At 52.1% G+C, this 13,169-nt stretch overlaps 1 protein-coding gene across 10 annotated transcripts in view; it reads left to right on the top strand.

The window, feature by feature from the left end:
* WNK2 (WNK lysine deficient protein kinase 2) overlaps window positions 1-13,169 on the top strand; it is a 158,642-nt gene that overhangs the window by 46,310 nt on the left and 99,163 nt on the right. For all 10 annotated transcript variants that reach the window (XM_032635702.1, XM_032635707.1, XM_032635704.1 and 7 more), the window contains exons 5-7: window positions 103-260; window positions 3,340-3,428; window positions 5,446-5,665. In XM_032635702.1, the coding sequence (XP_032491593.1) occupies window positions 103-260; window positions 3,340-3,428; window positions 5,446-5,665 (467 nt within the window). The remainder of the gene's footprint in view (window positions 1-102; window positions 261-3,339; window positions 3,429-5,445; window positions 5,666-13,169) is intronic.

Genomic DNA, 13,169 nt, shown 5'->3' with positions numbered 1-13,169 from the left:
CCTTGGCTTGTGGATGGGGGAGGAGGCGTGGGGCTCTGAGAGGCCCAAGGGTCTCCTGGGCTCAGTGACCACTGACCCTGCATCTTTTGCTCCTGGGCGCAGGTACCCCCGAGTTCATGGCGCCAGAGATGTACGAGGAGCATTATGATGAGTCCGTGGATGTTTACGCCTTCGGGATGTGTATGCTGGAGATGGCCACCTCGGAGTACCCCTACTCAGAGTGCCAGAACGCTGCCCAGATCTACAGGAAGGTCACCTGTGTGAGTCCACCGGCCACTGTGACGGGCTGTGTGTCCCGCACTGGGCTCTGTGTGCTTTGTAAAATCCTCACAGAAGCTGTGTGAGGACGGGAAGGAAGCCATTTTACAGATGGGGAAATAGAGGCTTAGGGGGTAACTCAGGTCTCTGAGCTGTGATGGAGTAGCAGCAGTTGTAATGTGGGCCGTGGGCGGATCCTGGAGGCTGTCACTGGGGCCTCACGCAGCGCTGCGGGGCTGGAGCACTCAAGGGGCCTCTCCAGGAGGTGCCCAGGCGACCTGTCCATAGAACCCCTCCTCTGTGCCACCTGGGGGCTGCTGGCTTTCCCATCTTCTGGCATGTCCCTAGGCTTTTTTTTTTTTTTTTTTTTAATTTTTTATTTATTTATTTATTTATTTATTTATGGCTGTGTTGGGTCTTCGTTTCTGTGCGTGGGCTTTCTCTAGTTGCGGCGAGTGGGGGCTGCTCTTCATCGCGGTGCGCGGGCCTCTCACTGTTGCGGCCTCTCTTGTCGCGGAGCACAAGCTCCAGACGCGCAGGCTCAGTAGTTGTGGCTCACGGGCCTGGTTGCTCCGCGGCATGTGGGATCTTCCCAGACCAGGGCTCGAACCTGTGTCCCCTGCATTGGCAGGCAGATTCTCAACCACTGCGCCACCAGGGAAGCCCTCTAGGCTTTAACTGGATGGTTTCAGTTGTGAAAACAGCATCCTGTTCTTCTCCCTGTGGCTGTCCCGCTGGGTGGGGAACGCAAGGGGAGCATCCAGGGCAGGGCAGCTGTGGCTGTGGCTTTTCTGGGCCCTGGTAGCTCACTGTCCATTTGCACCTGCGGCCCCAAGGCCCCACCACCCGAGTGCTGGTTGCCTCGCCCCCGCCCCCGATGCAGCCTCCTCACTTCTGCAGAAGCATGAGGAGCCATGGTTCTCGCCACTCCAGAGCGCCCGCCCTTATCCCGCCCTCCACCTTGAGCCCTTCCCTCAGGTTGCAGCTTGCTTTTGTCCTTTGGTTCTTAATTCTAAGTTATCTATTGGTCATTTATTTGCTTTGAGCCCCTCCTGTGTGCCGCTGAGGGTGCAAGGTGGGAAGAGAGAATCCTTGGTTGGCAGCACTTGTGGGCATGGGTCAGAGACCCACAGATAGGCGTGCAGCTCCCCAGTGGTGCTGACCGGAGAGGTGGGCCCATCGGCTGTGGGCAGTGGTCCTCCAGGAGGACAGGGGAGGGACCCAAGGGAGGTTAGAGCTGCGTTGCCAGGCCTTGAAGCGGTGCTGGTGCCCAGGGTGCAGGTGGAGCAGCTGCTGACCTTGGTTCGGGTTGCACATGTGGATGGAGTGGTGGTCCTTCTGCTGGGCTTGGGGAGACAGGGACTGAGTCCCCTGGGCACGTGCTCCTCGGCCACTCTGGTTCTTCCACCAGCCCTGCTGCCTCCCATTTAGGCCCTGGGAGACAGGACGCTAGTCAGGGTCCCACGGCTCCTACGTGGACCCATGTTGGTTTGGGTAAAGCTAGGCTCGGCCCCACCTTGCCTCCTTGAGGAAATCAGATGAAAGGTGCATCCCCTGATCCTTGGTGTTTCCTCTGTTTGCAATAACACCCTTGTGCTCTGGGTCCTCTGGGCCCTCACACTATACCCACACACTGGTCCAGCCTCCGGCATCTGCTCCTGTCCTTGGGGGTCTCTTGGGGTCTTGGTGCCCATAGTTCTCAGCTGCCCCAACTCTGTGCTTCTGAGCCCAGAGACGCGAGCCCCTTCAAAACAGCCACTTGTTCTTCTGGTACATTCTTCACCTGCTTTGGGGGCCTCAGCTCCAGAGATTTAAATGACAGTGTACGTACACACTTAACCTGTATTTATACTTTCTCAGACCACCTGCCCCCACCCCCGTAGGACTGTGGCCTTTCTTTCTGGCATAGGTAAACTTTTCTGTTGGCTTCAGTGGTGTGGCACGGGGTTCTCATCTTAGGGGGACCCCTTATCTGCTTCTGAAACCCAGGGTGCTGTGTCTGTTGCTGCACAGACTCCCCTGCATGTCAGGCATAACCTGACCCCCGTTGGTTATGGCTAGGGGTCGTGGGCAGGGGTTTGGTGGGCACCATGGGGCCCCAGCTGGGTGGTGGGAGCTGCTGGGGATACTGCACTCCCAGGTCTGCCTCTCGGCTGGGGGTGCGCCTCCCCTCTCCCCCATCCCTTTCTGTGGGAAAATGTATGCTTTAAAAAAACAAAAAAACAAGCCAGGACAAGACCTTTGAAGACAAAGTCGTTTTGAAGGAGGAAGAACATGACGGTTGAGCCCTCACTGTGTTCAAAATGTTTAAAAACCAGGATCCCCTCCCCCCAAACCCCATCCTGAACAGATTGCAAATAAGCCCGGCAGTCCAGCCCGTTTCTCCTGGAATCCTATCTGCTTGTGGGATTGACACTGCTGCCCCCATGCCTCTGGCTGCACACCCCTAGCACCCGCTGGGTCTATGGTCAGCATGAATGCTCAGCCACCTCCTGCTCCCGCTGCCTGAAAGTCATCTGATGTGGCTGCTGGCTCTGGAATTCCGTGGCACAGATGCTTGCTTGCAGCCCCCTCAAGCCACCAGGCCTTGGAAGTCAGCCCCACCGGTGACCACAGTGGGGCCAGCAACGGCGACCACATAGTGACCTCTGCACCCTCCAGGGGGCTGTGGCGAGAAAGGCCAGCTCTTTAGGGTTCCTTTTCCAGCCTCCAAGACCCTCTGGGCAGCTGGCATGGGAGGCCCTGGCTGGCTGGTGGGTGGCCTTGGGCAGGTGTGCCTCTCCTGCCCCCTCTGCTGTGCAGTAAGAGTGCACATGCTCCCTTGTGGGGAGCTGGGTTGGGCAGAGTGAGCATCGTTGATGTCTGCTCTGAGTGTCCCCTGAATCTTTCTCTTCCCCGGACCTCACTACTCCCGACAGCCCTTCAGTGGGGACTTAGACTGAAACAGCCCCCCCGACCCCAACCCCAACCCCAAACAAGGCTTATGCACTTCCTGCCTTCTCTTCTGCTGGGGTGAGTGTGAGGTGCGCAAGAAACAGACCCCAATTTGGTATTAGGTGACTCTGCTCATATCATCTTCAGGGCATCAAGCCGGCCAGCTTTGAGAAAGTGCATGATCCTGAAATCAAGGAGATTATTGGGGAGTGTATCTGCAAAAACAAGGAGGAAAGGTGAGTTCCCAGGCAGCACTGGATCTGGGCTGTGGCTCTGGCTGAAATCGCTTCCCAAGAGAAGAAGAGCGTTGGAGATAGGCCACTTTAGGCCACAGGCATACCGGGTCCCAAGAAGCCTGCTGGGCGGTTGGTGGGCAGTCCCTGCCTGAGCTCTGCTGCCTGGAACATGCTCCCTGGCTTTGGGGACTGTCCTAGAGCCCCCAACCCCTTTGCTGGCTGCTTCTCGCCCACCCAGCCTGGAATGTGGGCGCTACTGGGGCCTCATTCTTCCCTTGTTGCTTTTTTTCTGTGTTGTCCCCAGCAAGCCTATCCATCCCCCGAGCCTAGAGGACACCCCCATGCCAGGCTCCCCAGTGAGTCTCATCCTGCCCTCTCTCTCAGCTCCAGGCTGCGTCTTTCATGCACCTGTTTGTCTGACCCATCTCAAAGTCCCACATTCAAGTCAGAGCCCTTGAGATGCCCCGCAGACCAGCTCCCACCTCAGGTCAGGGCCCTTCCTTCCTCAGCTGGTCAGCCAGGATGCTAGGTGTGTGTTCGGAGCCTTCCTCCTTCCTTCTTCCCTCCCCCATCCCTCCTCCCTCTTTCCCTTTTTCCCTCCCTACCCCCTTCCTCCCTCTTCTCTCCTCCCCAATCCTTCCTTCCTCCCTCTCTCTTTCTCCTTCCTTTCTTCCCTCCCTCCTCTCTCTCTTCCCCACTCGATCCTATCTTCCTTCCTTCCTTCCCTCCCTCCTTCCCCATCCCTCCATCCCTCCCTTTTCTTTCCTTCCTTCTTCTCTTCTGGCCCTCCTTTCCCTATCCCCTCCTTTCTCCCATCTCCTTCCCTCCTCCCTCTCTCTTCCTTCTCCCTCCTGCCCTTCTTCTCCTGCCCATTCGCCACCTCCCCATTCCTCCTCCTCTCCCCACATACCTCTTCCTCACTTCCTCATGTGCCCTGCCTGCCCCTGCACACCCAGCTCATGCCCTCTCCCCCATTTCTGTGCCTAGCATTGATCACTGTCCTTTTCTGTCATCTCTCATGTTGGGGCCCTGTCCTGATCCCCAGGCCTTCTCTCTTGGCCCCCGCAGGTTATTGTGTTTTGTTTTTTAAACAAAAATACTAAACGACTGTGAAAAGTATATCACATCAGAAAAGTACAGAGACCACCTCCCAAACCAGGACAGACAGAGCCCCCAGGGCTGTGACCTCTGCACCCCCAGGGGCCCTAACTCCTGACCTTCCCCAGGGTCCCCACAGGCATTTGTCACCCTCCCTGAGGGTTGCTCACCCTACTCTCCCCCGTTCATTCATGGTGGCTGTCTGGGCGGCATGTGGGATGTGTTGTCTTCAGCAGCAATCAGGGATGAGCCACTGGAACTCGAAGGCCACGGTGACCACAGACAGGATGCTGGGAGGAAGCCGATCCCAGGACAAAACAGGGATCTGTTTGTGCCAGAGACGGGAACTAGACGAGCATTTAGGGATGTGGATTTGGGCGGCAGAGTGGTTAGCATGGCAACACCCACCCCCCATTACCGTGCTGAGGAGCCTCTGAAAATGTCCCTGCTTCCTTGAGGCCAGGGTCCCTCAGGTGGTGAGCTGGGGAGGTGGGGGCCTGCCTCTTCTGGGTCCAGTTCAGTTTTACCTGGAGCCAGGTATCCTGTGACAACTGAGAGCTCCCTAGCACCTCAGCAGGCTTTGACTACACAGTGCAGAGCCTGATTTAAACATTCTTTTCCGAATTACCCAAGTCTCTTAAAAGTGGGGATGTTTAATTTTTATAATGAGAGAAAAAAAGAAGGCTTACGTATTATGCAATTAGATGTCTTCAGTAGTAGGTTTTTTCTCTTCCCCTGGGAGTTAAGGAATGGAGATGTACTGTTTTGTGCTGCCCGCGAGGGCAGAGACTGCCCAGTGGGTAGTACAGTCAGAGGACTTTCTAGAGGGAACTGGGCTGGTCGTGGCCCCTGCACCCCATGTCCAGGACCCCCTCAGCAAGTGTGCCTTTGTCCTGCCTGACAGCCATCCCCTCCCCAGGTACGAGATCAAGGACCTTCTCAGCCACGCCTTCTTCGCGGAGGACACAGGTGTGAGGGTGGAGCTGGCCGAGGAGGACCATGGCAGGAAGTCCACCATCGCCCTGCGGCTCTGGGTTGAGGACCCCAAGAAACTGAAGGGCAAGCCCAAGGACAATGGGGCCATAGAATTCACCTTTGACCTGGAGAGGGAGACACCGGATGACGTGGCGCAGGAAATGGTAATGTGTGCTTGTTCCTTGGCAAATCTGGGTGCGTTCCTTGAAAGCGTGTGGTTTCCAAAGATTAGAATGAAGTCAGAAAGGGAGTGTGGTCCTGCAGTGGGTGGGCAGTTCTGGGAACAAGGATCCCTGTTGGTCGAGTGCAGCTGTGAAGGACATAGGTCTGAATCACCCTGCTGCACAGATGTAGGACATCACCTTGGAAATGGTGCAGTGAAAGGATATCTTGGACTGGTCGGAGAGATCCCTTGGGGACTTTAGCATATCAGGAAGAGCCCTGTTTTGACCAGATTCTTGCTAACTTTGTGCAGGTGTAGGCCTTTGGGTTTGATCTTTATTTCACTTTGTTTCTGTGGAGCATTGTGGTCTGGAGGGCCTGGTGAGAGCAGGAGAATAGAGATGTTTTGTATCACAGAGGGAAAGAAGTATCCGTGAGAAATAAGACACTGATTTTGACTGGAAAATCTGAGCAAGAGTAAAAATATGCATGCTTGTTGCAGGAGAGTAAGTGCTTGGCTGTGCCTGTCATAACCACAGAAATGCATGCCCTTTTTTTCTCTTTTTTAAAATAAATATGTCACTGAAAATAGCACATCTATCAAAAATGTAGTAAGTCACAAGGGTATGGCTGATGGAGTCTTTACAAGTGGATTCCCTGGACCCCAGTAGGTTTTTTTAAAAATTAATACAATAAAATATATTTTTACAAATTGAGGTATGGTTGATTTACAATGTTCAGGTATACAGCAAAGTGATTCAGTTGTTTATATGTGTATATACATGTATACGTGTGTGTGTGTGTGTGTGTGTTCTTTTTTAGGTTCTTTTCTAATATAGGTTATTACAGTATATTGAATATAGTTCCCTGTGCTATACAGTAGGTCCTATTGTTTATCTATTTTATATATAGTAGTGTGTATCTGTTAATCCCAAACTCCTAATTTATCCTCCTCCCAACTCTTTCCTCTTTGGTAACTGTAAGTTTGTTTTCTATGTCTGTGAGTATATTTTTGTTTTGTGAATAGTTCGTTTGTATCATTTTTTAAGATCTCACATATAAGTGATATTGTATGATATTTGTCTTTCTCTGACTTTACTTCACTTAGTATGATAATCTCTAGGTCCAACCAGGTTGCTGCAAATGACATCATTTCATTCTTTTTTATGGCTAATATTCCTTTATTTTATTTAAGTAATATTCCTTTATGTATATACAGTACCACATCGTTTTTATCCATTCAATTGTCAGTGGACATTTAGGTTGTTCCCATGCCTTGGCTGTTGTAAATAGTGCTGCTATGAACATTAGGGTGCATGTATTTTTTTTTTTGAAATAGAGCTTTTGTCTTTTCTGGGTAATGCCTAGAAGTGGGATTGCTGGATCATATGGTAACTCTGTTTTTTAAGGAACCTCTATACTGTTCTCCACAGTGGCTGCACCAATTTACATTCCCCCCAACAGTGTAGGAGGGTTCCCTTTTCTCTACACCCTTGCCAACATTTATTATTTGTAGACTTTTTGATGATTGCCATTCTGACAAGTGTGAGGTCATACCTCATTGTAGTTTTGATTTGCATTTCTCAAATAATTAGTCATGTTGGACATCTTTTCATGTACCTGTTGGCCATCTGTATGTCTTCTTTGGAGAAATGTCTGCTTAGGTCTTCTGCCCATTTTTTTGATTGGGTTGTTTGTTTTTTTTTGGTATTGAGCTATATGAGCTGTTTGTATATTTGGGAAGTTAATCCCTTTTTGGTTGCATCATTTGCAAATATTTTCTCCCATTCTGTAGGTTGTCTTGTTGTTTTGTTTATAGTTTCCGTCACTCTGTGCAGAAGCTTTTAAGTTTAGTTAGGTTCCATTTGTTTATTTTTGCTTTTATTTCCATTACTCTAGGAGACCAATTCAAAAAAATATTGCCGCGAGTGTTCTGCCTATGTTTTCCTCTAGGAGTTTGATAATATCTAGTCTTGCATTGAGGTCTTTAATCCATTTTGAGTTTATTTTTGTATATGATGTTAGAGAATGTTCTAATTTCATTCTTTTACATGTAGCTGTCCAGTTTTCCCAGCACCAATTATTGAAGAAACTGTCTTTTCTCAAATGTATATACTTGCCTCCTTTGTGGTAGATTAATTGACCATAAGTGTATGGGTCTATTTCTGGGCTTTCTTTCCAGTTCCATTGATCTATGTGTCTGTTTTTGTGCCAGTACCGTACTGTTTTGATTACTGTGGCTTTGTAGTATAGTCTGAAGTCAGGGAGCATGATTCGTCCTGCTCTGTTCTCCTTTCTCAAGATTATTTTGGCTATTCGGGGTCTTTCGTGGTTACATAAAAAATTTTAAATTATGTTGTTCTAGTTCTGTGAAAAGTGCCACTGGTAGTTTGATAGGGAAAGACCCCAGCATGGCCCTGGAAGGTGGGCTACAAGAAGTGGAGGGGAGGTTGCCTGCACAGGCTCCTGTGGGGAGCGTATCTATGGGGCCAGGCTGTGCTGACCACTGCTCAGTGAGGCTCTGCTCAGATAAGGAAATTGAGGCTGGCCATGCCATGTAAGGTGTGGGAGCCACGGACCAAGGGGAATTCAGGGGACTGGGCATGTGTCAGGTGAGGGGTCCATGGAACTTGGTTTAGGTGGTTGCAGCAAGTTAGGGCAAGGACAGGAGTGGGAGGTGCACGGCCAGTCAGGACCCTGCCTTCCACTGAACAGCAGCCTGTGCCCCTGATGGCATGTGTGGTAGGTGTGACGCCCTGCTAATGAAACGGAGCCCGTGTCAGGACTCCTTCTCAGCTGCTGGTCACATTCCTGGGCCTAGAAACAGACACCTCTGCTGTAATCGGATTTAACAGTATCATTTAGCTCTGTGCTTCTGGGAGGATCTTTCTATGACCTTGCATAGTGCGCACTGTTGAATTGCTACATATTTGTTGAGAGTTGCATTAAGATGATTACCAGTTCATCTATTTTAGTATAGTAGTTTGTATCTGTTAATCCTATTGTCCTAATTTGTCCCTCCCCCTCCCTTTCCCCTTTGGTAACCTATGTCTGTGAGTCTGTTTCTGTTTTGTATATAGATTCATTTGTATTATTTTTTTAGACTCCACATTAAAAAAATTAAAAAAGAAAAAAAAAGAGAATTACCAGCCCATCAGTCCTATAATTCAGGATCTCTGTTTTTCCATACTGCGACACTGTGGTCTCTCCATGCTTTCTGCTGAAGTTTAAAGCAAAAACATAAGTAACGATCAAGGTGGTGTGCAGGCTGGTATCCTGTGAGCTGAGGTTCAGGAAGGTGGGTTGCATATGGAAAGTGTCCTGGAGGGACCGCGGGGACTGGGGGTACCTGGCTAGCAGCTCCAGGTGTCCCGGGGGCAGGAGGAGCAGAGGGAGGCCTCGGGGGGGTTGGCTAGGCTTGCATGGAGATGAGGTGGGTCCCTGGACAGCCTTGAGGGGGTGTGTCTGTCGAGGTGCAGGCACCTCAGGAAGCACAGGTGGAGAGCAGTGTTCTCGTTCCACCATGAGCATTGCATAGTGTTGGCATGAGAATGACAGGGCACACAGTTTCCACATGGTGACCTGTCCTGGAGGCATCTGGGACCCACACAGCCGGTGCCATCTGCGTCTCAGCTGGACCAGGTACCTCCTTCAGCTCCAGCTCTGTTCTTGGTTCTGTTCCAGACACTCTTCAGTTATAAGACAGTGGTCCCCAAACGTGGCCTGGGCCCCTTCCCAGGACCTGCCCACCCTCCTGAGAGGACTCATCCCTTCTCTGCCTCAACATAGAAAATACCTTGGCCCCTGGCCGCAGCACAGATGCTGCCCAGCCCCCAGGTCCTTGCGTACATGCCTGTGCCTGTAGCCACGGCCTGGTCCTCACCAAGTCCCTGGCACCTGACTGGACTCACGGGTGGGAGGTGTCTCCAAGAGCTCACAGTGCAAGCCCTGGGCCTGGCGCCTCCCCCTTCCCTCTCCTCTGTCTCCTTTAAAAGCGCCTTCTTATGGGGAACATCCTCTGTGCTGTATGGCATCCTTGCAGAAGAAGGTACATCACTGTGTTCAGTCAAGGAATAATAGAAAAACAACACATACCTGACACTCTGCTTAAGAAACAGAATGAGCCCAGAGCCCTGGAGTGCCTGTGATGAAAGTGGCCACATTCACACAGCGGGGTCTTCCACCTGTGTGAGTGCCCCGGTTGTTACTGGCTGCTGCTCCTGAACCCTGGCGAGACCTGGCTCCTGGCTGGTCCTTGCAGGTTCAGTGCTGGTCCTGCAGCCGTTGGCCAGGGTCTAACTTTCCCTCTACTCCCCTCCCCTTCCCACCCATCCGTAAATACCAGAGCCAACCCTGGGGTCTGGGGCTCTCCTTCTCCCTGGGGTCCTGATGGCAGCTGCCTGGGCCTCTCCTGGGCTGTCCCTGGGTCAGGTGTTAGGACTCCGAAGAAGCCCCAGCTGGGCAGAGTTTCAGAGCTCGCAGCTCCCAGGTTGCTCAGCTGGGTGTTCACTTGCTGATGGCTTTAACTCAACACACACACTTCTTCAAAACTTAAAGTAATTTAAAGAGGAGATGACTACGAATGAAACACCAGTGTTGGTTATCATAAACAGATGGTAACCTTACAAAGGAAGTGCTTTGAAAGCATAGGGGTGTCACTGCACTGCCAGTTCTAGGACTTGGCACCTGGTCTGGGCTGCCCTGTTGTTAACACCTGAGCTTATTGACTGTTGAGTGGTGAAGATGATGAGGCTGTCTTCCTGAGGCTACCTGGGGGTGGGAGGCAGGCCCATGGGATAGCTTTCTCTTCTCCCTCTACAATCTCCCCCCAGCAGGGGGCGTGGGGAGGGTACCGGTGGTGGGTGGGGGATGCATTGGGGAGGCCTGTGTGAATGTGGATCAGAACAAAGATGCCCCCAGGGCTCAGAGAAGGGTGGGCTCTTTGGGGACCTGGGCTGGCTCTGATCTGGAAGTGACCCCTCGTGTAGACCCCCAGGGTGGGAGGGGAGGGAACTTGTAGCCTAGCCCAGGGATTCTCGTGTTTGTGGTGCCAGCCCTTCTCCTACACAGCCTCCAGATAATAGGATGTTCCAGTGTGGCCAAATTCTCTGCTGTTTGGGAAAAAATAGAAGAAACACCTTGGAGAGGATCACTGGGGGGTGACTGTGAAAATGGAGATGGAAGGGAAAATGGGTCATGGGCAGAAAATAGAAATGGCAGGCAAGCGTGTCTGTGGGCTGCTTTCTTTCCAGCGGCCTCTGGTCAGGTCAGCCACGTGGGGGTGGCACTGAGGATGGGTGCTGAACCCTGGCTCAGCCTCTTCAGCAAGTCCTGGCCACGTGCCCAGCCCTGCTCACACCTCCCCGTCCTGGTCTGAGCCTGGCGGGGGCCTCAGGGTGGATGTCTGCAGGATTTCAGCACAGTTCATTCTGTCAAATGGAGTTGTCTTCTGAAATGAGTCTTTTGAAATAATCACAAACTTATAGAAAAGTTGCAAGTGTGGAACAGAACTGTTCAAGGTGACTTCTTTTGGCCAGACCCGTGCCTGTTTCCCACAGACAGGGACTTTCCTAACAGCCACCTCGGCTGTCAGAACTGGGAGAGCAACCCAGCCCCATCCAGGGTCCGAGTTGTCCAGTGATGCCTTCATGGCAAGAGCGCAGATCAGGGTCGCTCACCACGGTCAGCCCACTGAGGACACTCCCTGAGATCACGTGGTTGAGGGTTTCTGCCAGGGGTGTCCATGTGCAGTTATAATTAATAACTATTTTGTGGGGAGGTACCTTGAAACTACGTAAATATTCCATTTTCACCAGGCTTGCCGTTTGTTTATATCTGTGTGCACTCACAGTTTCTCTTTTATTCAGTAGGTTGTATGCTCCATTGGTGAGTTACCTATCGCTGCCAACAAATTACCCCAAACACAGGCCTGTACACACTTATGGTCTTGCGCAGTCTCCGAGGTCAGGTATCCGGGAGTAGCTCAGCAGGTGCTTCTGGCTCAGGGCTCCTCATGAGGTGTAGCCAGTGTGTCTGCCAGGGCCGAGGGTTTGTGTCTGCTTGCTCACCTGACTGGTGGCGGGACACTCAGTTCCCAGCCAGGTGGGACATTCATAGGGCAGCTCATGACATGGCTTCATGGGAGCAGGTGATCCACAGGAGGGAGAGAGACAGAGACACAGAGGGAGAGACAGAGAGATAGAGACAGAGACAGAGGGAGACACACAGAGAGACAGAGGCTGAGAGATAGATTGAGAGACAGAGAGACAGAGACTGCCTGTATGTGGGCCCCCTTTGTGTACCCTCACGCTGGCAGCAAACCCATCACTTCTGCCACCACAGATCACTTTCGTTTCTCCTGTGTGCATTTGTAGACACGTCCTTCAAACCATCATACATCACTGTTTATTTTGGTGCTCAGAATGCCCCAGATTCAACCAGTGGGAGGCCCTGGGTGCTAGCTTCCATGTTGTCCTGCATGTCTGTCATTTTCTGAGCATGTCCTTGATTTCAGGCACAGTGAGATGTCCAGCTCCCCTCGCCCTTTCCCTGCAAGCCTGAACCCACTCTCACAGCGGCCAATCTCCGGTCGTTGGCCTGGGCCCACTCAGTTCAGAAGCACATGCTACACCATAAACGTACACACTCACGTCTACATCTGGCATATTTGTGTGTGTTGTACTTTGAAAATCATGAGTTCACATGATTCCAGCGCCACAAGGTTTGTTCTCTGGTTTTCTCCTGTTTCACGTGGGGAATCCCACAGTGACGGTGAGGAGCCTGGCTTCCGCTGTTTTGTGGTTTTGCCGTAAATATTCTCAGAGAGCACTCTGATGTTTCCTGGAGATCCTTGATTCATTTACACATGCTCTCAAATGCTCTCAAATGCTCTCAAATGCTCCGTTGGGAAAAGTGGGTTCAGAATTTTGCTAGGCATGGGTACACACCTTACTGGTCTCTTGTTACTAAACGTGCCTCCTTCCCCCAGCCTCTGTGACTTCTCAGAGGATGTCCAGGACAGCACTGAGGACTGGTTGAGGCTACTTGTCCCTGTCCCTGAGCACACAGATGCAGCCAGGACCACTTTCCCGCCCTCGGCCAGCCTGAGCAAGGGGCTCCGTGAAAGCCCTGGGGCCCAGCCAGTGAGGGGCTACTCTGAGTTTTGGCCCTGCCAGAGGCAGATTAGGATCTTCCCTGCCCCCTCACACATCCAGCCCATGGTTACGAGCATCTGCTGTGTTGTCGCCGCCAGGAGCCGGGTCAGTGTAGGTTTAGATGGTCACTCTCCCTGTGGATATACAGTCGATGGCGGGAGGATATTTACTTATGGGATGACGAGAGTGTCCACGAGAGGAGCGGGCTTGGTGGTGGGGGTGAGGGACCCGAGGAGGGGACTTTGGGCAGAGACCCCACGAGCAGGAGGCGGCAGTGCATACGGCAGGGTTGCCTGGTAGTGGGGCATGTGGTTGGGGCCGATCCCAGTAGCGACACGGTGATTTCCTTTGC

This window comes from Phocoena sinus, chromosome 6 (assembly GCF_008692025.1).
Source record: "Phocoena sinus isolate mPhoSin1 chromosome 6, mPhoSin1.pri, whole genome shotgun sequence".
In the NCBI taxonomy this organism is placed as follows: domain Eukaryota; kingdom Metazoa; phylum Chordata; class Mammalia; order Artiodactyla; family Phocoenidae; genus Phocoena; species Phocoena sinus.
This window is presented reverse-complemented; position numbering and strand designations above follow the sequence as displayed.